Source organism: Caloenas nicobarica, chromosome 4 (assembly GCF_036013445.1).
Source record: "Caloenas nicobarica isolate bCalNic1 chromosome 4, bCalNic1.hap1, whole genome shotgun sequence".
NCBI classification, from domain to species: Eukaryota; Metazoa; Chordata; class Aves; order Columbiformes; family Columbidae; genus Caloenas; species Caloenas nicobarica.
In genome coordinates, this window is record NC_088248.1 from 66,492,430 (window position 1) to 66,516,117 (window position 23,688).

The 23,688-nt window shown below is 37.8% G+C and overlaps 1 protein-coding gene across 3 annotated transcripts in view; it reads right to left on the reverse strand.

The window, feature by feature from the left end:
* The window catches only part of PPP2R2C (protein phosphatase 2 regulatory subunit Bgamma), a 200,883-nt gene that overhangs the window by 36,253 nt on the left and 140,942 nt on the right, over positions 1 to 23,688 (reverse strand). For all 3 annotated transcript variants that reach the window (XM_065633578.1, XM_065633580.1, XM_065633579.1), the window contains 4 exons: positions 20,434 to 20,531; positions 19,657 to 19,822; positions 15,277 to 15,389; positions 13,840 to 14,017 (listed from right to left, as the gene is read on the reverse strand). In XM_065633578.1, coding sequence (XP_065489650.1) covers positions 13,840 to 14,017; positions 15,277 to 15,389; positions 19,657 to 19,822; positions 20,434 to 20,531 — 555 coding nt within the window. The remainder of the gene's footprint in view (positions 1 to 13,839; positions 14,018 to 15,276; positions 15,390 to 19,656; positions 19,823 to 20,433; positions 20,532 to 23,688) is intronic.

A 23,688-nucleotide genomic window follows, 5' to 3' on the forward strand; every position in this document is an offset into this window, starting at 1 on the left:
AAGTGGATGAGTCAACAGAGGAAGACTTGCCTTTTCAAATGCACATCTGCATTTTTCCTGTGTACAGTGCTCAATCACTGAAAGGCTGCAGAGTCGTATTTATTTGATATATTTGCCTTTTAATTAATTGTGATTTGTCTGAAACTACTGTGGGATGTTTAACATTACATTTGGAACATAAATACCAGAAGAGCCTCAGGTACATATAAATTATTAATAGAAGAGACTTATTAAGTCACCTATCTCAGCTTCTCTTAGGCAGTATTATTCTATGCAGTAGGATAAGTGGCACCATGTATGACATACTAGCAAGGGTTCCAAGAAAAGAGTGCAACTTCAACACAGTAAGGCAAGGACAAATTATAAACTGAAGCAATATTATCTCATAATTCACAAATCTGCTTTCCTGAAAACCATGAGATGTTTAAAAGAGAACTGAGAGGGATTTGCTTGGTTTGCTGAATCCAGTCCCTGGTAAGAAAGAGAAATACAACATATATAACTTTCTAAACTCCATTTTAAAAGTAGCCAGAGATAGTTTCCCACAAAACTTGGAAAGAAGAGATAACATATCTAATTTTTTTAATGAATAACCTATGCGCTAACTCGTAATACCATAAAGAAATTTCTTCTTGATAATTATTAAAATCCCATGCAGCTGAGGAAGATCTGCCTATTAAAAGGCAGACACAGAACTTCCAGCTGGAGGGTATAGACTCTTTAGAGAATTTATTTCCCTATATGCAATTTAGTCTTCCATATACCTTTCAGAAAAGCCCAATACAGCAGTATTTGTACCCCTGTAGAGTAGAATAATTCCATATTTTAACTCAAGTTACAATTAAAGTCACAAAGGACTAATTTTTTGCAAAATTTAGCTAGATAGAAGTCTCTTCTATAGCATCACGCTCTCCCCTTCCCTACATGTTTGTTATGGAAGTAGTCACATAAAATTATCAAAATAAAAAATAACCAGATACTTATGAAAAATAGGTACTTTAAAAACTCTAAAGGCTTACATTCAGAATTTATACTGATATTTCTGACTGCAACTAAGTTTGCACTGCCAAGAAATCACTGAATGAGAGCAATGTGAAAATGAAAATGAGGAACAGATTCAGTTCTCATCAAAAACTCCACAGTGAAAGTTTTCCAAATTATCGATATTAAATTATGTAAGAGACCTGATTAAAACCTTTTGGCAGGATTTATTAACTAGTTGCTTAACTTATGTGAAAGGATTTGCAAAAATGCCCATCAGCCTGGTCTCTAGGCACTGCAGAGAAATACGGATTCCAGGAGTTTTGAAACACCAAGATTATTCTCCAAGGCAAAGGGGTTCAATATTCACAGCTGTATGCCTGTTCGTTTGCTTGATGTGCTTTCAGAACATTGATTCCAGACAAGTCACACAGCTTGTAGTCAGTATGAAAACAGTTAAAATAGACCTATTCTTAACTCTGGTGCTGTAACCATGTTAAAGTTAATATTGCCTTTATTTACAAGGCATTTTTATTCCAAAGGTCCCAAAAGTGACCTCCTTTAACTATCGCAATTTCATATGCAACGGCACTACTAAAGTGCAGTCCTTGCAAGTATTATGACAACAGATAAGAGAGAAATGCCTACATTAACGAGAAGTACCCCAGCTACTTCGATAGTGAGAAAAACCTCCGCGGTCTCAGGTTTTAAAGACTAACAGAACACAGCGGTACAGACTGCAAGCTTTACAATACTCAAGGTGACTGTGTAAGTATATTTATGATGCCTCTGTTCCTGTACGGTATACTTTTCAATATAAAAGGTTTCAGCCAATGAGTAAAGCCAGTTATATTTTCTTCTTCATGTTAATACTCTGCAAAAGATTGTGCTTTGCAAGGTTAATTTCAAGTCCAAACTCACATGGGAATGAGAATAATTAGACTCATTTAAGAGAATTCTCCCCTCTGGCAGAGCTGATTAAATTATTTATACATTATCTTTTTGTATAATTGTACCTAGAACTGTGTAAATGGTTTTTTTGTCTAAATTTCAATAAATTCATAATACATGTTTTTTAAGTTGGACATATCACCTGCACCTGTGGCAACAAAGAATGGCTCATTTTTAAAATGCTTCAATGAGAAATTAATCCAGAGGGAAACAGAAGTATGCAATTTAAAAGCTTCCACAATGACACCATACTGATTAAAACTCATCAACTGAAGAAATAAAATTAGTAAGACAATAAATCTTGGACTGAATGCTGTTATCCATTTCCACAGGAATAACTTCATTGATTGCAGCCCCATTACACCAAAATATGAGTGCTACTTGGCTGAGTATCAGCTCCATTATGTGACCCTTTATCTGTAGTTTAATATTCCTTGCTATAGTTCCCAAGTCCCTCTGTGATGGGTGTGCTCAACCCCCTTGACCAGACTGGCGGTGGTTCGGTAGAGACTCCAAAGGAGCCAAAGGCCTGAGCCGTGGCTGGGCCGTGAACTCCTCCATCTCCCCCACAAAGGAGCAGAGTGGCACAGTGAGCACCAGTGCCTGTGGGCCCAGAACGCCCATCATCCGAGAGACGTATGAGTAGTGCGTGGTCTTCCAAGCTTCATTTCTCAAGGAATAAAGAAAGTTGTGGGTACAAGGAGTCTCATGCGCACCTTTCCCACCACAGATGATTTGACTACAAGCCAACTACTTTATTCGATAAATGTGACAGCCTGGGTGAGCCTTCTCGGAGCTCTCCCTGTTGGGCAGCGTGGCTATATGGGGGTGATCTACCCTTGAGCTGGGACACCTCTCAAGGTTGCTCTGAGAGACCTAGAGACCTTTCACCAATGTCAGATCTTTGGTAAGCAATCAATATCACATACAACCTTGTAGTACGGTATTTTTGAGTTTGCCTTGGTAACTCGATAGTAATGAAACATTACCAATCCATGTGGCCATTCAATATTAATCACGACGACCTCTGTATTCCTTAACTCTATTCCTTGTATCGCTACCCTTCGACATATACCATTGACCAAGTCTGGGATTAAGATTGGACCTAGCCACATGTGGGCTCCATAAGGAGTTTAGAAGGCAATGGGGTCCATTCTGAACCTCATGACTCAACAGGGGGGTCTTCCTTACCACTTTCTTACCATCTGCATCTCCGATCTCTGTGTAAATCATTCTAACTTGAGGCTAACTCAATCTCCCTCTATATATTTCCTCCATGAAGTAATTAGTAAGGTGAACCTTGCCATCAAACTTGGTGAACCTCATAAACCACTCTTATCTTTGGTAAATTGCATCCAATTCATTAATTCTGTTGAGTCATTATTTTACTTCACTAAAACACATTGCTGCTTCTCTCCTTTGAGTGAGGTGCATACCACTCATTTTGCGACACCCTCTTTGCTAAGGATTTCAGATTCTGGATAAAACCTGAAAATTCTAATGTAATAAACCACTAAGGTGAAAAAGGAAATCTGTTTGGTGATGCTAACATTCATTTCAGGTCTACTAAGTGCTCCTTCTCTCTTTTATAGCAATAAACTTGAGAAAGCTCAGTTCTGAAATGGCTTTTACGGGGTCAGGATTTCACACTATTCTTCATCATTTGCTGCAACTCCAGTCAATTTTCTTTTTCCTTTTCACAAGTCACTATACAGTATTAAAAAAACCAAGAGTATTTCAATGCCTCTGGCTATGTTTTTCCTTACCTATGCATCATTGAAATAATAGGTATGGGCCTCTATTTGGGGCCAACTGCATTAGAGGAGACAGAGGGTTAGATAAAGAAATCCATTAAAAGGATAACACAATCACATACTTATTCATTCAGTTGTGTATGGACAGGAGTGATAAGTAAGAAAATTATGTATTCTGATTATCAAATTAATATTTTTATTAAACAAAAAATCTGCAGTGCAGTAATTATCCCAAGGCTATAGCAAATCTCAAATCACGTTACATTAATTTCTTTCAAAGCAACTCCAGAAAAAGAAACTGGTCTTTGCCAAGAATGCAAAGGCCTCAGCTATAATTAGTTCTCAGAGCCAGGCTCAACTCTTCCAATTTATTTATTTTGGGGGGACAGCTAGATAGGGAATATTTCCATAGCACTATCCCCGGCCCTGAAGACCCTGATGTCTAACACTCCAGCCATGTATTCTTTGCTTTTGCTGCACTGTGCACTTCAGCTGTCTGGCAGGAAGGTCTCAGGCAGTGATTCAATGCTAAAATATTGTTTAATTAGCTCTGATATTGCTCCTTTGGCTATCAGACCTGCTCTGTCATCCAGTGCTCTCTGACTGGCTGACAGTCAAATTCCTGAGATAGGAGTCAATTTAAGGTGATGAGAATAGTTAAAAAGCAATTGTTTCTGACAAGGATCATAAAGAATCCTCTGGCAAGACACAAAACCAAACAAAAGTCTTGAAAGACCACTTTCGCAAATTTATTCATGGTTTTCAGAGCTTCCTAAATCTGGACCTAAAGCCTCTTAAAAGATGCTGAGACTTCTCTGTATGTCTTGGAAACAAATCATCCTTAAGATCTTTATAGTTCCTGCTCACACAACCTTACTGGCTAGAATTATTACTTATTATTTGAATTACAGCAATTAGTTATAAAGAGTGCAATTTGCACAAGATAACATATAAACACATGACTGCTCTTGTTCTAAAAAGCTTAAAAACTGTACTCAATTACGGTATTCTACAATAGATGACAACCACATCAGAAATAATGTTGTGTCCAAACTAGACTCAGTTTTACCTCAACAAGTACAGAAGAACTGATTCAAAGCCTGTTGCGGAAGCTGTATCCATGTTAGTGTCTACAAGACAAAGTCATTTAGGTGATCCTAGAAATGCAGTTCACTCTTGGCACTTTGCACTAGGGACACACAGAATTTTTCTTACAAATTAGTCTGTTGAGAGCTCATGAAAGGCTCCATTTACTATCAGGATTCTAAACGGTTCAGAGAAGATGACAACTTACAGTTACACATACTTACCTATTCACTAATTTTATTCCACAATTGACACTAAAAACACTTCTTGTGCGATTTTTAATAAAAGAATCCCTACTGCATTCTCCTAACAAGCAACAAAAAGAACTTTCCTAGCTACCACATTTCTAAAATCCTTATTCTGGTGGTCACATGAGATATTTTGTTTAAAGCTTAAAATTCTTTATACCATGTTTGACTACAGTGGTTACAAAGAACAGGTGCCTGATGCATTGTTTAATTACACACCCATAAAGCCAGCCTGGACCCCAGTCTAGCAGAGAATTCTTTCCTCCTTTTATGTTCTTCTTAATTATTATTTATCTAGTATTACGTATCCAATTAGCATGGACTCCTACAGAATCTAAAAAGGTTTAAAGAAAAATCAGGAGTTATTTGATCATTGATATCTAGTAATACTGCTTAACAGCTCCATTAAAATGATGATTGGGTTTTATCCTGTGAAGAGCTGTCTTTCTCCAGTATAATGTATATCAAAATATTCTTTTTACAGTGCATATACAATTTTGACATTGGACCTCTGCCTAGCGTTGCTTGTACACATAGGTAAGGTGTAGTATGCAGTTAATATTTGAACACAAATAAAGTGGTTACTGTACTTTGTTTAAATCATCACAGTTTGAGGCTTAATGTTACAAACATCATAAAAAGTAAATGCAAATTGATGCATGAAAAACATAAAAGAGGCCAAAATGCATTTCACTAATACCTTTTTTGTCTCCAAAAATACTGATTAAATTTACTGTAACTCTTACGTCAGCTAACAAAGAGTCAGACACCTTCCTAGCTTTTGGATCTCTTAGGACAGGAGTGTCAAAGTCATTTTCGCCAGGGACACATCAGCCTCGCCCTTGCCTTCAGAGCGCCGAATGCAATTTTAGGACTGTATGAATGTAGGAGTAGTTTACACAGTCCTAAAATTACATTCGGCCCTTTGAAGGCAACCATGAGACTGATGTGGCTGCCGGTGAAAATGACTTTGATATCCCTGTCCTCGGATGACACGTAAACTTCTGGTACTTGGAAATTCAAGCTATCCTAAACCCATATGATTACAAATCTGTGTCTTGATTTCCAGTGGAATTTATGTCATATACCATCATTTGTGAACTTCTCAGCACAACGAGGAAGTCCTCCCAACGACTAAAGAAAACACAAAGTGACTTTTTTACTTTCATGCAATCAAGGATTTATATCTGAATAAACCCCCAAGAAGAAAATAAAAGGAGAATATCAGAATTTGGGTGGGTCAGCACTCTAGACATGAAATAATATATATGTACTTCACCTTGACAGTAGCAAACCCCCCTGCTTTCCTCCTCAAAACTACTGCAGCCAGATCAAATAGTACAGTCGTACTTGCTTTTCCATATCCACAATACTAACTGAAAAAGTCAAAAAATACTGTCTGCAAGAGCTCAACTCCAGCAAGCTTTTATAAACTTGATGTGTTTGTTAAGCTTTAAGTCAGTACGGAAAAAGCAGGAAAACGCTAGTTAGATATGAAAGACATCTCAGGCCTCACTACAAAACAGAACCTTATCCTCTAGTTTTCTGAGTCATCTGAAAAAAACTATTGCTTATACAACTTAATGCAAGGAATCTTTCCAGAAATGAGGGATTATTTTTCATTATTTCAAGAATTTTCTTCAGTACCCTTAAGCACCATCATATGTATACAGGACAGCACTTTCTTGCGGTTCCATTAGCTGCACTTTATAAGCCTCATGCTAGAGCTTGTTCCTATTTCTGAGCCTTGGTATATGACCCATAATCTGTTGCTACTCATACATACGAAGCTTTGCTGACACATAAATACTCAGCATTAGGAATAAGAACTATGTAAGAACTACAGTACCTGTTGCCAATCTATTATTCACATCTTAGCAAAACTAAATACTGAACTACAGCAGTGTAAATGTTCCTCAAATTATTGGGTGATTTGGTATCTACAGTTGCATAGGTAATTTCAAAATAATTTATTTTTAAAGCACAAAGACTCTAAGCTGAAAGATCTCAAACCCAAAAATTAAGAGGCAAAGTCAATGGAAACTGCCATTTTGCAGAGCTTCAAAAATCAGATTGCTTAAAACCAACCTGAATTTAATTGCTAATCATTGCTAAAAAGATAATCATGAATTTCCATCTAGTATAGTTATTTTTCAAATGAAAATATTTTCCTTTGCTTCAGATAAGAGTAACTTAAAAGGAAAATGCTTGGGAGAGATAAGCAGGGTTAGGTACTACAATCCTTTTCCTAAATTCACCATCAAATAACTAAATGCTAAGCATGGGTACTGTAAAGTTTCATTTCAGTCAAAGTTTTTGCATCTGATTACCTTTTGCAAGGTTAGAATTGTCATATCTTTTTTTAAAAAACCCACTAAATTATTTTCCTCTGTCCAGTAAAGCCAGTGATGCCCAGCAAAAAAACCTCTGTGCTCAGTGAAATTCCACCCCACTGCATTCTGGCGGCTAACAGACCTCTATGGAGCAAACATACACTGACTTACATTTTTCCAAAACGAAACCATTTTCCTACTGTTTCTTCACCTCTGTTACCTTTTTTACAGTATTTCTCTCTCCTGAACAGTTTGCCACTTTATCTAAGGCAGAATTAGATTATGGATGGAAGTAATGGAAAGTGGGATCTCACTGGGCAACATTTAGATTCTGGTTGAAATTCCAGAAAACCTATTTAGCTCTAACATTCTTTGTTTCATTGAGTATAAAGTGGAGCTAAGACTCACTAACTTCAAAATTTTAGTATAATTATTTTAATACAAATAATTTGCAATAAAAATATTTAACGTATGTCAAGCACTTCAGTAATACAGAGGAGGAAAGATCTCTATCATGATCAATTTACAATATAATTATCAACAGATGAGAAATGGCAATGCAACAAAGAATCTAACAGTTAAGTATTGATACTTGGTATGAACGTTTTGTATTCACAAATTTCACGCAATAGAATTTCCTTCTTTTTAATTTTTTATCTTTTTTCCTCTGTATATTGTTCTTCCCTTCTTCTTCATCTTACATGGCTGTGTAAGATAGGGCACTGGAGCCCTTAGCATTTCTAGTAGTCTACCTCAATTACAGCACAATTCAACATATCTCAAAATGCACAGAAAACCTCCAGTTGACAGTACTCAGATGCAAGTGTCAAAAAATCTTTATTTTTACTATTGTCAACTCTTATTTTTACTAGAAGGTCAGCATTCCCCTGCTGAAAAAAAAGTAGAGACTAAAGAGTACGTTACATCAATCCAGAATCTTATTGGCTTGTTGAAAATATGGGGTTTTTTCCTCAGTTCTTCACATAGCAGTGTTTTAATTAGAAAAGCAAAGCAACCATTTCTCAATAGTTACACTTTAAAAGAGAGTGTTAAACCATAACAACAGGGTACATAGTACCTCTGCAATTGTCTGCTTCTGACAGACCTGATTTTAGCTTTGCAGACATTTTCATTCTCCTTTAAAGGAGAGAGAGATAGCGACAATGCATGTGGGAGAAGGAGAGACTCCGGGAAGTAAAGAATAAAAGAAGACCACAAATTTGAGCTAAAGCTACTCATATGTTGCTAGTAGCAACTCAGTGAGAATAAGATTCCATGGTATAATATATACTTTTTAAATACGTGATACAGATTGGCAGAATCTTTCTTGATAGAATAGGAAGTACTAAAATGTAATTCGTGGAGCTCTCAAAAGAAGAGAAATGATGTCTGCCAACTCCCCAAACACAAAGTGTATGCTTGAGGAAAACAGTGCTGCCGGGGCGGGGTGGCAGCAGGTTTTCACACAGTAAAGGCATTTTTTTGAGAGCGCAGAAAATGCGTCCTTGTGCCCACAGCTTGTACACAGTCATCCTGGCTGAGGACTTTTTATAGAAACAGCCTTATCTCACTCAAGGGCATAAACTTGCCAGCTTACAGCTCCACAAATGTCAAGAGAATACTGTAGATTTGCTTTCAGTTCAGCATCCAAATGCATAGAACTGAGGCAGGTAACAAGAGTTTCCTAAGGCAAGCTATCTTCCCCAGCCTGGGGGCTGCTCCCAGAGCACTATATATGCCCTATATACGCACTATATTCAGCTGCACAATGGGCTGCCACAGACTTGGTCTCCATCAATGTACCATGTTATTTTGTTTGTTCTATTTATTTTCTTTTTTGTTGTTGCTTTCTTCTTAAGTAAATAGATTTCCCCAAGATACGGCGCTTAACGATCTGACTATCCATGATATGCTTCAAATACTGGAATACATTAGACTATAAGAAGGCCAAATAGTGATTTGCTAATTAGCTTAACCCTTTTGGGACACAGAAGAAAGAATTTTTTATTAAAACGGGATAACCCTGGACTATATTGATCTGACTGAGAAATGAGTATTTTAGTCAAGATGAGTCTCAAGATGAGTACATGCTGGAAACAGTGATGTTGTTTCCATAGCAATGCCATGACAGCCTCTAGAGTGAAATAGTGTGCTACCAGGAAATGAAGGGAGTTCAAGTGCTATGAGCTGCATAGTTCTGTGAGCAATCCCAACACATTCTCATAAAGAATATTTAGTACAGCTAGATAGTCCAAAGATTGCTGTTGATGTGAAGTAAACCTTATCAGTATGCTTCCAGCAGTCCTGTTTTCTCATTCACTACACCCAAGATGACTTATCTAAAGGCTTAAGCTGTGGGCAGCACTGCTAAGCCATTTCAGACTGAACATTAACAAATAAAGCAACCTTTACCTCCCTTTTTTTCCGCTGAAGAATATCATCTATAATTAAGGACACTGACTCTCCTTCTCTGTAACAAAACCAAACACATTAAACCCTTTTAGTGAAGAAAAGCCTCATATGTGCAACTATTTACCAGCTGACCTTTCCCCTTTCTCTTCTCTCACCTCCTCCTCTCTCTTGCCTCCTCCTGTCCAAACGATACTGAGCAAATCTGCTCGCACGTGGGAAGCAATGTATAGAAGGCTTGCACATTCCTCATGAAAATTTACACAGCCACGGCATGAAAATCACTTGCCTGCTTTTTACCCCAGTTTATGCTAATAGAAAAGCAAACCAGAAAACCACTAATTGTATTTTATTTGCCTACGGCTTTACCTAAGGCAAATATTCTGGTTGAATTCTGCAAGGCTGATTTAAAATATTTTCCAAAGGAGACAGAAAGAGAATTAACTTAAGATCTGCATTGCTTTGTGTTTTCATTTTCAAATAAATGAACAATTCTCAGTGATTTGTAAAACTGCTAAAATAATGGTTATGACCCAGCTGTTCTTAAATTAAATTCTATAAGATAGAGTACTTTACTTGAAAAACACCCTAGCATACTGCTGGTAATCCATTCTTTCTCCAGTATCTCCCATGCAATTTGTAAATGTGTTCAAACATGAGCTGAATGTCCAGAAATTCTAGCACTGTATTTGTTGTTTGTGTCATTGTCACAACCAGCCTCTTGGGTAAACAGATTCATTATACGTAGCAGTCCTGCCTCTGAGGGAAAGTAGAATGACAAACACACATCACTGCCAGATCCCTTATTAACAAATGCCATTTCAAACCAAAATGTTTTCTATTTATTGTTTTAAACACGTATTTCAAGCAATCAAGCCTTGTATGTAAAGCAGCAAGATGCTTCATTTCCATTTTGCAGCTAGCAAGAAGATGTGAAGCAAGCATTTTTAAAACTGCCCGAGACTCCTCCTGCCTCTCTCCCTCTAAGTGTGTTGCAGAAGGCACCAAGCCTAGCAACATTCATTTATAATTTAAAGTGTTTTCTTGGCAGAATTTTTTCATCTTAATACATTTAGTCCTAATTGCAACCAGCACACTCAATGTTTCCACCGGAAGCTCATCTACTTCCAGGACAGTTTTATGTAACTGGGTTTTCTGTAGAACAGAAAGGCAGTTTCTTTATGGCACAGATATGCAATTTCTTTATGGGACAGATGTTGAAATCTATCAGAAAACATGCCCTTGCAATTCTCCAAGGACTTACAGGCCTCTATATGGACAAAAAGGTACCTGTGAAAAAATTGAAGCAAGTTTAACTTATTCATCCTCTTTTTTCCAGTTATGATGGTCTCCCAGTAAATTCTCCAATATGAGTATTATTCTGTAACCATCTCACCTTCTTTTGGAACACCTAACTCAACTTTTCAATTTATCAAAGAGTTAAGTAAAAGTAATCTGCCTGATGATCTGGACAGGACAAGTGAGTACAGATACAGTTTGTACTGTCTGAAACAGAAGTAGATACAGCCTATTTAACTCAGTCTACTCTCATGAATATGTACTGGTATCCAGCCACAAAAGTCAATCTACTGCCACCATTGCCAGCATAGCAACAATGGTTTGCCCCAGCATTGATCATCCCTATACCTAATGTTCTCTCTTATCATTGCCTAAACGCTCTCATCACAATCCTCCCAGATGCTCGTTCATGTGCATCCAAAAGAAGCAGCAATATCTGTATCCCAATCCAGGATAGAAATCCAGTTATCCCAAAGTCATCCATGTAAGTATCCCAAAGCTACTGTCTCAGATACAGGAAAAGTTTCCTATCTTAAAATTCATAAACAGATTCTTAACTTCTCTCTCATCACTCCTAGAACATACTCAGAAACCGAGCATGCTACTATAAATGGTATCATGTTTTAAGAGTTAAATTAATGATTCAACCACAAACTCTAAAACACTTTTTAATCAGTAAATATTCAATGACAGGAGTGTGCTAGTGCTTGAAACAGAGCCCACACAGCTGTCACTGAATATAGGGGTTGAACATACATGAGCAGGAGCAATAACATACTAAACAGTTATTCCATCTCAAATAATTTTGCTGTCCGTGTTGTTCTATCAAGACATATGGTAGTAGTTGCGATTGTAAGACTCAGTCTGCTTTTCACCTCTTACCTAGTATATTGCTAGAATTTGAAACATCACTGGAGGCCAAGCACTTCTGAAGCCTGCATACAAGTGTTTTCATACAAAGGGTAAATTAAATGTTGTTAATCATGGCTATGAAACGTACAGTTTTCCGAAGACATTTTTTACATTTTCTGTCTCTATTTCCTTATCCACAAAATAGCAGACAAATTCATCTATCTACCAGCCTTTTAATTATTTTACACTACCATATTCGCAATACTTCTGTTCTGATTGTATCGAAACTCCCATAGTAAGGCTGTTCTTTTCAAGGATTTACACACATTTGGGGTTTAAACATTCATTTGTGGCTGATATTTCTGTCAGTAAGCTCTTAGCGTGACAAACGACTTAATAAAAACTCACGTTGTTCTCATAAACTATAATAACTATTTATTTGTTTGTTTTAAAAGTTGTCAGAAACATTTCTCTTGGCAATCCACAAAACAGCTTTTAACACAATAAAAGGCATTGCCAAAAGCAAAGACTTATCTTGCATGAGTATTATGGAACGTGATCTGGTTATCATACACAGACACAGAGAGATTGCTGTGCTTGCTCTGACTCACTGCTCTGCTTTACATGAGGAGGAGACACAGGAGAGAAGAATTCACAGTAGCCACATATAAAAGTGTCCAGGACAGAAACAAAACTGGAAACTGAAGCTACAGTGAGGACGATGCTGTGGGGAGCCACCCTGCTTCTCCATACACAAGCGCTGGCAAACAATTTTCCCACTCTTTCTCTCTTACTAAAGGATATCAAAGACAGACATAGCTGCTCTTCGAAGAGCCACATATCGATTGGCCCTATACAAACAGTCTTATTAAATAGGGCACCATTTACCTTGCTTAATCTAGACAGGTCAAAGACAGAAAAAGAATATGCGCTCAGAAACGAGAAGATATTCCCTGCAGTCCCTGGGGTAAAGGCATCTGTCATTTAATCCTGCAAAGGCAGCTTTGTAAGTACACTAAGAGTTGTTTCCTGCAACATTAACAAAGCATGGGTTAAGCTCCACAGATGATCTGGCCTATGAAGGAAGAAATATAAACAATCACCAGAGAGAGGTGCTTTCTTTTAGGAATTTGCCTCCAATAGGACAACTTCACTTTGACATCTGATAGTCCCTTGTACAAATCCACAGAGAAATATCTAACTCCTTTTGAAATGCTTAAGAAGAATCATCAAAAGGAACACATTCTTCTGGGCTGACCCCATAACCTGTTTCTCTTCTTACTGGTTCCTTTATGTTTTTCAAAACACAGAGCAACACTTTTCTTGGCTACGTTTTCTTCTGCTCCTCCTCCAAGCCACCCTGCTGCAGTACAAGGGGCAGCCTCACAGATGACTGGACCGATCCTGTAACAGCTTTCAGGATGATGCCAGCACTTGATACAGCAATAACTGTGTTAATCACAGACCCAACAACCCACCCCAAGCAGGTGAGCCTCACCCCCGACCTCTGCACAGCTTGGACAGAAGGGTTCTGGGAAGCAGGATGATGGGGAACCGGGGGCACAGTCGGGGTAAGGACTGACCTTTCAGCAAAACAAGCTGGAGTAGCTCAGCATAAAATGCCATCATGAAATAACTGTAAAGAGTATTCTTGTCAGGTGGATACTTACCATTCGGCTGGCATCAGTTTCCTATTTACTTGTTATTAACCAACTCCAAGACTGCTATTTTTCACATAAAATTTCCTGATTTTTGCAACCTCTTAGCTGTATTTTATGATATCTGAGTACTTTCTGTTACAAATACTGCAGGGATTCTGCTAAGTAAAGGTATATTTTAAAATCTGCAGAAAAATATTTTTTGAAAAGGTCTCTTAAACTCCACTACTACTATCAACACTGAGCAAGAAACCATAATAAAGGATACTGAAGCTCCTATCTGTGATTGCTAAATGCCAGAGGTTAATCCTGAGATCATCCGCTGACATGTATGTCTCACAGTCACTGTTGACAGATATTGAGTTGACGTGATAGGTGTGACCATTAGCGAAGATTCTCCGGGGAGTGACTTCTACCATCAAATCCATAGGTTTCAATACAGGCACCTGCCAAAAAAACAAAACACAAATGAGAAAGAGAATAAGATTTTAAATACTTTTCTGCTAGGGTCAGAGTTTCAGTGGAGAGCAAGCATTCAAAGACAGTGACATTATAAAACTTCCCAAAACTGTACGCAAGCTGAATTTCCCCATGGATGAATGGCTGGGCAAGGCCACTCCTGCCAAGGGGAAGGGAGAGCCAGGAGAGGCAGGCAGAGCGAGGGGAAGCGCTGCAGGAACGGTGGCACTGGCGGCTGCCACAGAACAGGCCAGTCCCACAGCAGGAGCCACTGTCCTGCATATGCAGGAGGCTCTGACAAGCAGCGAAGTCCTAGTATTTTGTGTTTGCTAAAGAGTTTGCTGTTAGTTGTAAATCACTTCCAGTATTTCTTTTGCTACTTGATGTCTCTCTTATAAAAAGTCAAGTGGTTAGAAGGTTATCATCTCAGTGAAACACAACGAATGAAGCCTTAGAGAACAAAGCCAACATGTGTACTGACATACCACACATATACATATACTCCTGAGAAGCCAAGACCACTCACTATCACTCATCATTGCACCCTCCTTGTTTCCCTGTGTGTCACTTCAATGTCATGCTTCAATAACTAGACACTGCCAATTTACTCCCCATTGCTAAAGCATTCAATACTGTAAGGCTGTGGTCCTTTATTAAGACTATTCAATGTTGTTGAACACGCATCAGAAACAACCTATCATACATCAATCCGCGAGATAGCTTAAAGAAGAACACAGAGAAGTTAACGCTTTGAGTTTAGCCTGCCACTAAAGGAGCCTCGCACCCATGGGAGCACAGACTAACGTAAATCCCGCTCTTCAGATAGGAGATAACTCCTTTATACTAGTGAAATAAAGAGTAGACTGAAATCAGGTGTACTGTTTTTAACTCAGTTGCTCTGAATGAGGCAAGAACACTGTTTAATATTAATTGCAAGTAGAATGCTTCCATCACATCAGGCTACAGAATCCTGTGTGAGAGCATGTTAAGTCATCAGGGACTTATCAGGGAGAATAAAACTGATGTAAACCCTCTAAACATATTTGTGTTGGTCACTACACCATAAAGTGTTTGAGACTTGAAAATGTGTCATGGATTTAAGACCGTTATCAGTCAGCTCAGACTTCAAGAACAAACATATATATGCTTAGCATTAGTACATATTTAAATCTTCTACAAACTTAGCTCCCATGACTTCCTTCTTCACACAGAAACAACTGGATTTTGGAAAAAGACAGCAGCTTACCTGCAGTGATGTCACTGTAGAAAGATCTTTAAGTTTTCCTTCTTCATCTTTTAAGTTGTACCCCTCGGGTCTCTTATCTCTTTCAGTAATCTTCCATAACTTGATCGTTTTATCTTTAAAAGAGAAGACAAACAACAGTTAGCATAGGAATTCTGAATGTGGTTACTTACCTTTCACAATATATTCCCTAAAGAAGTTTCTACACTTTGGTTTAAACAAGCCCCTTGCTGAAACTTAATTTTGCACATCCAGAAAGTGTTGCCAACAAAAAAAAAACCTCATAAAGCGCATGCCGTACTTTCAAACTGAGTCAGAGGTTCCTGGCATCTGACAGACCACACAGAGCACAAGCTGCTCTCATATCCAACAGGTAGAACAGACCAAAACCACTCAGTTCTCACTGCTGAAGCTCAGTTTTGACAATTTGACTTTGCAAGGAAATAATCTTGATATTAAAGCCAGTTTGCTAGCTTACTTACAAACATGGTGTAGACAGACAGACCACTGATACCTGCCTGACCCATTGTGGGAACGGGCAGTGGTGTATTGGTATAACATCGTGAGCTCCAGCAAATGAAAGGCTGGAGACATTTCTCCCTCCTGAGGGAAAGCAGCTGAGAAATAACTGAGTAAAAAACCTGAGCGAATTGTGTTGTAAGGGTAAGAGACAGAAGTGGGGAGAAAAATATATTGATCTCACAGGGAATGGAATTAAAGCTAAACTGTCCCTTTTTTCATGACAACTGAAGCATATGATGATAGAATTAGGATGCCTCTTGTTTAGCAAAGAACCTCTGAAGCCAACAAATAGAAGTTTTAAACATTTCAGACAGAGTTTGACCTCATTTTTGTAGTAGCTGAAGCTGCAGATTTCCCTAACATTGATCGTCCACTCCCGTTCTGGTTGTGAGCCCAACCCGCCAATCCTAACACTCCCCAGGCTGAAGAACCAGTGCCAACTCTTCTCCTGCAAAAAAGTCTGCCCCCAAGTTCCTAAGAGTTGTTTCACACATCTGTTCATGGAGCAGCCAAAGCCTTTCCAAAACTTCTGCACTTCAAATGCCACCACAGCTTTCATTAATCTCAGTTCTTGCACCATTTGTGATTTCATCCCACTTTCTTCCTTTACTCCTCTTTCCCCAGGTACACAGCAAAGCATAATTCTTTCCCCAGTGTGGCTGATCCAATACTTCTTTCAAATGTTAGTACAAATCATCTTAAAGGCAGGATATATGAATACATTAATCACTTTGTATTTCTACAGCAACTTTAACTTTGATAATTTTTTGTTTTAAAATCAATCCGTCCACTACTCAGAGTGTTTTTACTATTATGCACCTCCTAATGATATTGATATCCTAATTTTCAAGCAACAAAAATACTACAATTGATCAACCTACAGAACAACAGGTTAGTTCAATCTGCAACTGAAAAGCTCCCTTTAAATATTCAATACATTTAATTTGTATCAGTCATGTTAATTAATTATTAAAAATAGATATAGGCCATGTCATGCACTTCAGATCTTTATTACATGTAAATAGTGCATTCCTGCTTATCTACTCTAAAATTTATAAATATAGCAATTATAAAATGAATTATAAGAAAAAACTATTTTTCATTGTTGGACTTGACTACTATTGATAAATCTCTTTCCTGAGAGAAAACTATTTTATTAGCAATTAAGGGCATCGTAAGTGTTGGTTTTCTTCTTCATCACCTGCCTCTGGACTTTAAAAACCCCCCAGAAATTCTAAGCATGCTTATATTTTGCAAAATACAGAAAAAACTCTACGAAGTTCAGTACTCAGTCTCAAGGGCGTTGTGAAGTTTAAATTAATTAACGTCTGGTAAGCAGTCTGCAATCCTCAGATGAAAGGATCTGCATGGGCCAAATTCTGATCTACACAATGTAACTCACATCAAAAGTGGCCCAAATATATTCTGGTACAAAAGATACCTATGAATCCTAACAATTTATTATTATACTACAAAATCAGTTCAGTTTACAACGCAAACAAAAAATTTGCTAACTGCAAGCACTGCACATCCACAGCGGGATTTGAAAGCCTTGGTGGTTTCCTTCTACCTCCTTTAATTAAGACACTGCACTGAGCGCTCAGCTGATGACTTGGTGCCAATGTGTGAACTGGAAAAGAACCAAGATCCCCTCCAAGAGACATGACCTGCGCAGGAACAGCCTCAGACAAAAGTCCTTCTCCAAAGGACAGAAGCAGATTTGGGCAGGCGCAGACCTGCCAAGTCTCATATATTCAGACGGACTCTCTCCTCACGTTCCCTAGCAGAGGGATGCTCCTTCCAGCAAATTCACTTGGCACTGTCTACCTGTGCCACTGGAAACAACGGATGCTGCTTCAGTTCATTTTTCTGACCAAAACTGTGCTTTGGGCCAAAATATCAAAAATTGCATTAAAATACCAGGCTCAGAAATGAGTAAATAAAACCACTAGTCAAGATGTTTCTACAACCTGTCCAGTATGAACATGTGTGGCAGGTAATGCCCTCATTCTCTAGAAGTCAGGGAAAATACTATTATCCCTTTTTATAGGCATGGAATTGATATACATTTCAATGGCTACTCACAGGTAATCTGTGAGACAGCCAGGAATTCTACTTGGACCTCCTGTATCCTGAAGTTAAAACTATCTTTAAGAGTATGCCAAGAGATGAATCTTCAGACTTCAGTCGTGCTGTGTCAGGAAGCTAGGAACCCTTGACACACAGAAATGTTCTGTAATTCAAAGCCAAAATCCAAACGTATTGCTAGTAGCACCACTTCCGTTCCCCTCACCATAAAGAGGTCTGCCGGGATGCTCCAGAATTAAGAAGGTGGAAAAACTGAGGTCAAAGTATTTTGCCAGGTCCTGGGCTTGCTCAGTGTTTGCTGCAACTGGATTAACCCATAGCAACACTAAGACTGGTTCTTTCTTTCTCCCATGTTAATATCAAGCAGAAAACTGATATGAAGGTCTATTAGGCCAATTGTAAAAGCAGCATATTTGAGGACTGGGCTGTATTCCTCAGTGTGTCCAAAAAACCCACTTTAAAATTAAAAGGGAGAGGTTTACTTGTAATAATCTGCTTTTGTATCATGCACTTGGAAGAAGCTGTTCTTAAAGTTATCTGAAGTAGAAGGGATATTTTGACCAAGGGAGAAGTGCAGAAGTAAACTCCCAGACTTCATTATTTTGAGATGAGCAATTGGAATAAACCCCCCCAGGGAAGTGGTGGACTCCCCAGCATTGAACACTTTTAAGATTGGGCTGGACAGGCCACTGGACCATCTTGTCTAGACTCTGCTTATGCCATGAAAGTTTGGGCCACATCGTCCTCACGGTCCCTTCCAACCTGGTGTTCTACGATTCTATGGTCATTAGCTGGCTAATCATTAAATTAGCATAAATCACCTAAATATAACAGATACGTTTCATTTCAAATATTGCAACAGTGCTCACAAAAAGTCAAAAGACAGCTTAAAGGAAAATGGACTACAAAACATAATTTGCTATCTACTCTGAATTAATATAAATATTATTTTTTGCTATAAATTTTAACTAGAAGTAATCACTTTGCTCTAAAACATTAATTCCCAAAGGTGAAATTACACTATTTTTCTATCAGCAAATCCCGTTTATATTGAAACTTCTATGAGAAAATTTATCCTCTGATTACAATGATATCTAAGACTTAAAATCAGATATTTTTGTCTCATGCACCACCAGCAGTAATAAAGGTTGTGGGTGTCCAAATGTTTCCTAAATTACATCTTAGGGGAAAAAAACCTGAATGGATCCTATGTCAGATCTGCATATCCCCTCTTAGCGATAATACTGCAATTTTTTAACCAACAGACCTTAAGCATGTTAGAAACACAAGTCAGAATAAATATCTTATTATTATTCCTACTGCCTTCTAAAGATTTGTGTAACTCTTAAGAACTTAAATAAACCATTCTGAGGATAATAAATAAAAATAAATTAATCTATCTCACCTACATTCATTTACACATCTACAAAGCATAGAAGTTATGACAAATGTAGCAGACAAAATTCTAAATCCTCAGTGAAACACAGCTGCTGAGTCAGGTGACACCTTTGTCACAAAATTTATTTCAGGGTAGCACTGCACTTTAATAGCAAAAACGGATAGCACTCTAAATGTCTGTGGATAGCCAACATGAAAACCCCTATAAATAAAATACAAGAATAACAGATATCAGAATTAGTCTGACATTCTTGGTAAATTCTGAAAGAGGAAATTACTAAAACAGTAGATTAAAATGAACAAATATATATAGTCAGCACTAAAATGCACAAGAGGAAAATGCTGGTATGTCCCATATACTCCCATCTATCTTACCATTTGTTGATAAAAGCGAGTGAGCTGCATTTTGCTGTGGTAACCACTTGATCTTGTTTATTTTTTCTTCTATCTCCAAGCTCTTCAAATAATCAAATTCAGGTTCATGGCTCTGGAAAGTGCTGTAAACATTGTACTCCCCCTGATTGTAAGGCTCATTTTTACTCTATGGAGAACAAGAACAAGAAAAACATGTGGTTTATGATGGCAATATATCTCCATCTCTTAGGAAAGGTGTATAAGTAGCGTTATAAATGCAAAAATATTGAAAGTGTAATTTAATTTATCATTTAAAACATTATATTGACAGATTTTTTTCTACAAGAATGGAATTTCCGGTAAGTATTGAAGCAACATTTAATAAAAGACAGAATTTCTGAAGAAATGTCAATTATTCAGGAAAGCTTTCTGCAAAAGATACCCCAGATGGACTGAATTTAAAAGTGAAACATAAAGGTATCACAGCAAAGCCATTGTTTTAAATGGAATGGTTCCATCAAACAGGCAAAATCTATTAAAAGAATATAGAAGTAAAACAAAAACAACTTTCTTTTTTCTTAGCTTGGAATTTTGGGGTTTTGAGGCATTTTTGTTTGCAATAGCAAACTTCTGAGTAAAAGATCCTTACCCTCTTTCACTTCTTCTCCAGAAAGGGGACATTCTATTTTACTGAATCTTGAGCTTATAAAAGAGTTTGTTAGTTAGATCTCATTAAAGTATTAAAAATAAGACAAGGTTTTGGCATGCTATTAAGGACTACATTGCTAACTCACGTACCTCAGGTTCCCTTTGGAATATAACAACCCGACCCCCCTTGTCACCAGTAGCCAGCAGTTCTCCAGTGTGATTGAACTCAACTGTAGAAATAATATCAGCTGTGAGAGGAAAGAGAGAAAAAGGCCAATTTTAGACTGCTACTACAACACAAAGACATTAGAAATACACCAAGCACTTCACAAAAGATGCAACAAATGAGGGATTTGAAGGAGTACAGATGAATTCAACAGCAAGTCATTAATGCAAACAGGCTGCATGCCATTACAATCTGAGGGTGCTACACAATGAAACAAGTGCAAACATAACAAGGCAAATTTGTGTTTCTGGTACATCTGCAGTTTGGGAGTGGAGGAGACCTCTGGAGAGGTTATGCTTCAAGAAGAGCAATTTCAGGCTGCTACACAGCTTTTTTCAGTACTGGACATAGCAACAGCCTTGGCCTCTTGCTATTTCCCCTAGCAAGGACCAACTTCTCAGTCTTGTTACATGTATTATTTATTCTTCACCCTTTATGAGGGTTTTAACATAACCCCCTAGGACTAGTTTTCTCAAATACGTGTTTGAGCCAGGAGAGCAAAAGCGAAGTACGTGTAGCCAGTCCTGCCACAGGAGAATGAAGACAAAACCAGACCTGCTCGTGCAGTGCTGGCAAGAGCACATTCAAATCATCATTTTTGGTAAATCATTTCAGCACCTTAAAAATGTGTCATCAGAAGATAAAAAGATCCCAGTCTCTTCTTTTTCTAATTTTCAACAATTTCCTTTCCCTAAGCAATTGCATCAGCTTATACAAGAGACCTCATCAAAACCTGAGGCCAGCCTGAGTACAAATTACTATATATCAGGATGAGAAGGGAGAAAGAGACTGTGGGGGCAAAAGAACTGGTTCTTCCATTTGTATGACAGTAAATGCTAGCATCATAATCCACAGTTAATCCTACACTATTAGCATAATTTAAATTAAAATGCCTAGTGCAATAGTAAATTAAGAAGCCATCATATATAAAATCACAGACAAATGCAGGGTAATACTCAGCAATTGCGTGTATGAATCCTCTATAATGATCAGCATTCACTCATCAGAAACATGGGCCAGATTTTTAGAAGCATCAGTAGTTTGCAGCTCCCCTTTAGGCATAAAAAGCTGTGGTTTTCAAACACGTTCATCATCCCTCAGTTCATACTGAGAACGAGGCAACAGTGGGCTAAGCTCTTTTGAAAACTTAGCCCCAAATGAGTTCACTAAAATTCAAAGGAATTGAAATAACAAGTGGATGTACCATTTACTTGATACATTTTATGAATTGAAAACATCTGTTCCTATTTTTCTTTTAATAAACTAGCAGTTGAGTGTTAGAAAGATTCTATTGCCAGTAGTGCTCATCAGCAACACAGCCATCCAAAAGCCAGATTCTTACTGGAAGGTTATAAACAATTCATCATCTAAAACAGAAAACTTTAATCATTCTAAAGAAAATATCCTTTATTTTTTTTAAGAAAACTTCACCAACAAATTGTTCTCCTGTCTAAAAAAAACCAAACCAACTTTCCTCTTTTTTTCCTCCACATACTACATACATAAAGGAAGAAGACGGAATCATAAAGCATGTTTGTAATTTTGGTTTTTGCTGAATAAAATGCATGGATGTGTAGACTTTGAGAAAAATGTAACATAACAAGGTGCAATATTTTGGGCACGAACTCAAAGCTTTTCAAAGTTAATGGCACTTGATTGTTACGTGGACTTCCACAGACTGTATTTTATAGGTAACTATCTCAAAAGCTCTAGTCTTATTAGAGTACTTAGGAAGAGTAGTGAGACTCTGCTTCTGATTGGTGATGATCTGGGGCTTGGGATGCGTTGAGTTTGATCTAAAAAATTGCCTTGTTTTTTTTAATCTAAAAATCTAATCAGCTTTTCTGTCATGTAAAGTTCATTTGTAGTGCTTCCAGTGGAAGATAAAATAACTGTCTATAAAAGGAATGAATGGCATTTGAACCTATATGTGTGAATACACTTGCTATTGGCCTGGAATACTTCCACAATGGCATGAAATACTCTTCTCTATGGTCACAGTGTTCACAAAATATTATATCGCACTTTGCAGCGGACATCAGCCAATGCTTAGTGAAGTCCACAGGAGAACTTGCACAGACTTCAGCAGTAGTTGAACCAGGGTTATAAGAAGACAGCTCTGCATTTTATTATATTGAACTTGTCATTGAACATTGTGTGCAGTTAAGTGATCATTGTTTAAAGAAAAGCAGCTAAAACATTAAGTATCTGTGGGCAGTGTGTAATTATGTTGTTCTGAGGCAAAACTGTCTCTTTCCCTCCCAAGGTGTGTCTTCCAGATGCATCCCTTCTTTCTATCAGAAAAAAAACTAATTCTGAACTGTAAACTACCTATAATTTTTAAATTAACTTGTTCTGAAAAAGAGCAAATCCAATATTCCAACCTTAGAGGCTATGCAGTTTGTTGATAAAAAACTATCCTTGAATTGTAAAATCACTTTTATTGATCCTGTAAATAACAGCTGAAAACAACAGCCGAAAAAAAAAAAAAAATCTCATCCAGTGTATCTGTTCAGCAGGTGAACATTAGTCATGCTGTTTTCATAAAAAAGATTAGCTAGGCTGGCTCCTAAGACAGAGGAGGTAGGAACAGAATCAAAGCGGCTCTTCATACCCTTCTGCAGAACATTCCCCTACATATTTTTCAGTGCTGTAGCAACATCAGCCACTACGGCCCCATCCTGAAGATTCTTCCATTGGAGAACAGCCCCCTGAGCATACAGAGCAGTTAACTACCAGATTTCACCCTCTCTGGGATGTATAAATGCTCGACAATGGAAGGGCTGATGAATTTGCATGTACAGTAAGCCCTTGGCAAGGGATGGCAGAGATGAAAGACTCCTTCCAGCCTCCTTTGCACTACACCTTCCGTATCTCTGCTGGCAGTGCCAAGCTTTGCATTAACGACTAGGATTATCGGAGACAGAGATAATTTACCTATTAAGAGCAATTATGGGTAACCTCAATGCCAATGGGCAAATGTTTCCAATCAGACTTTTTCAATCCCAACTTTTATCCAGTATTAATCTTCCTGCTCCATTTTTAAATTCCCCATTTTGTCTGTGCAGAAATGTGTTTAAACTTTGATTTAAAAGTCATGATGCTCAACATTTTCACTCTGTTAAAAAAGGACAACCTGGACATTCAAAACACAGAGGCTGACTGAGAAAATCAGATCA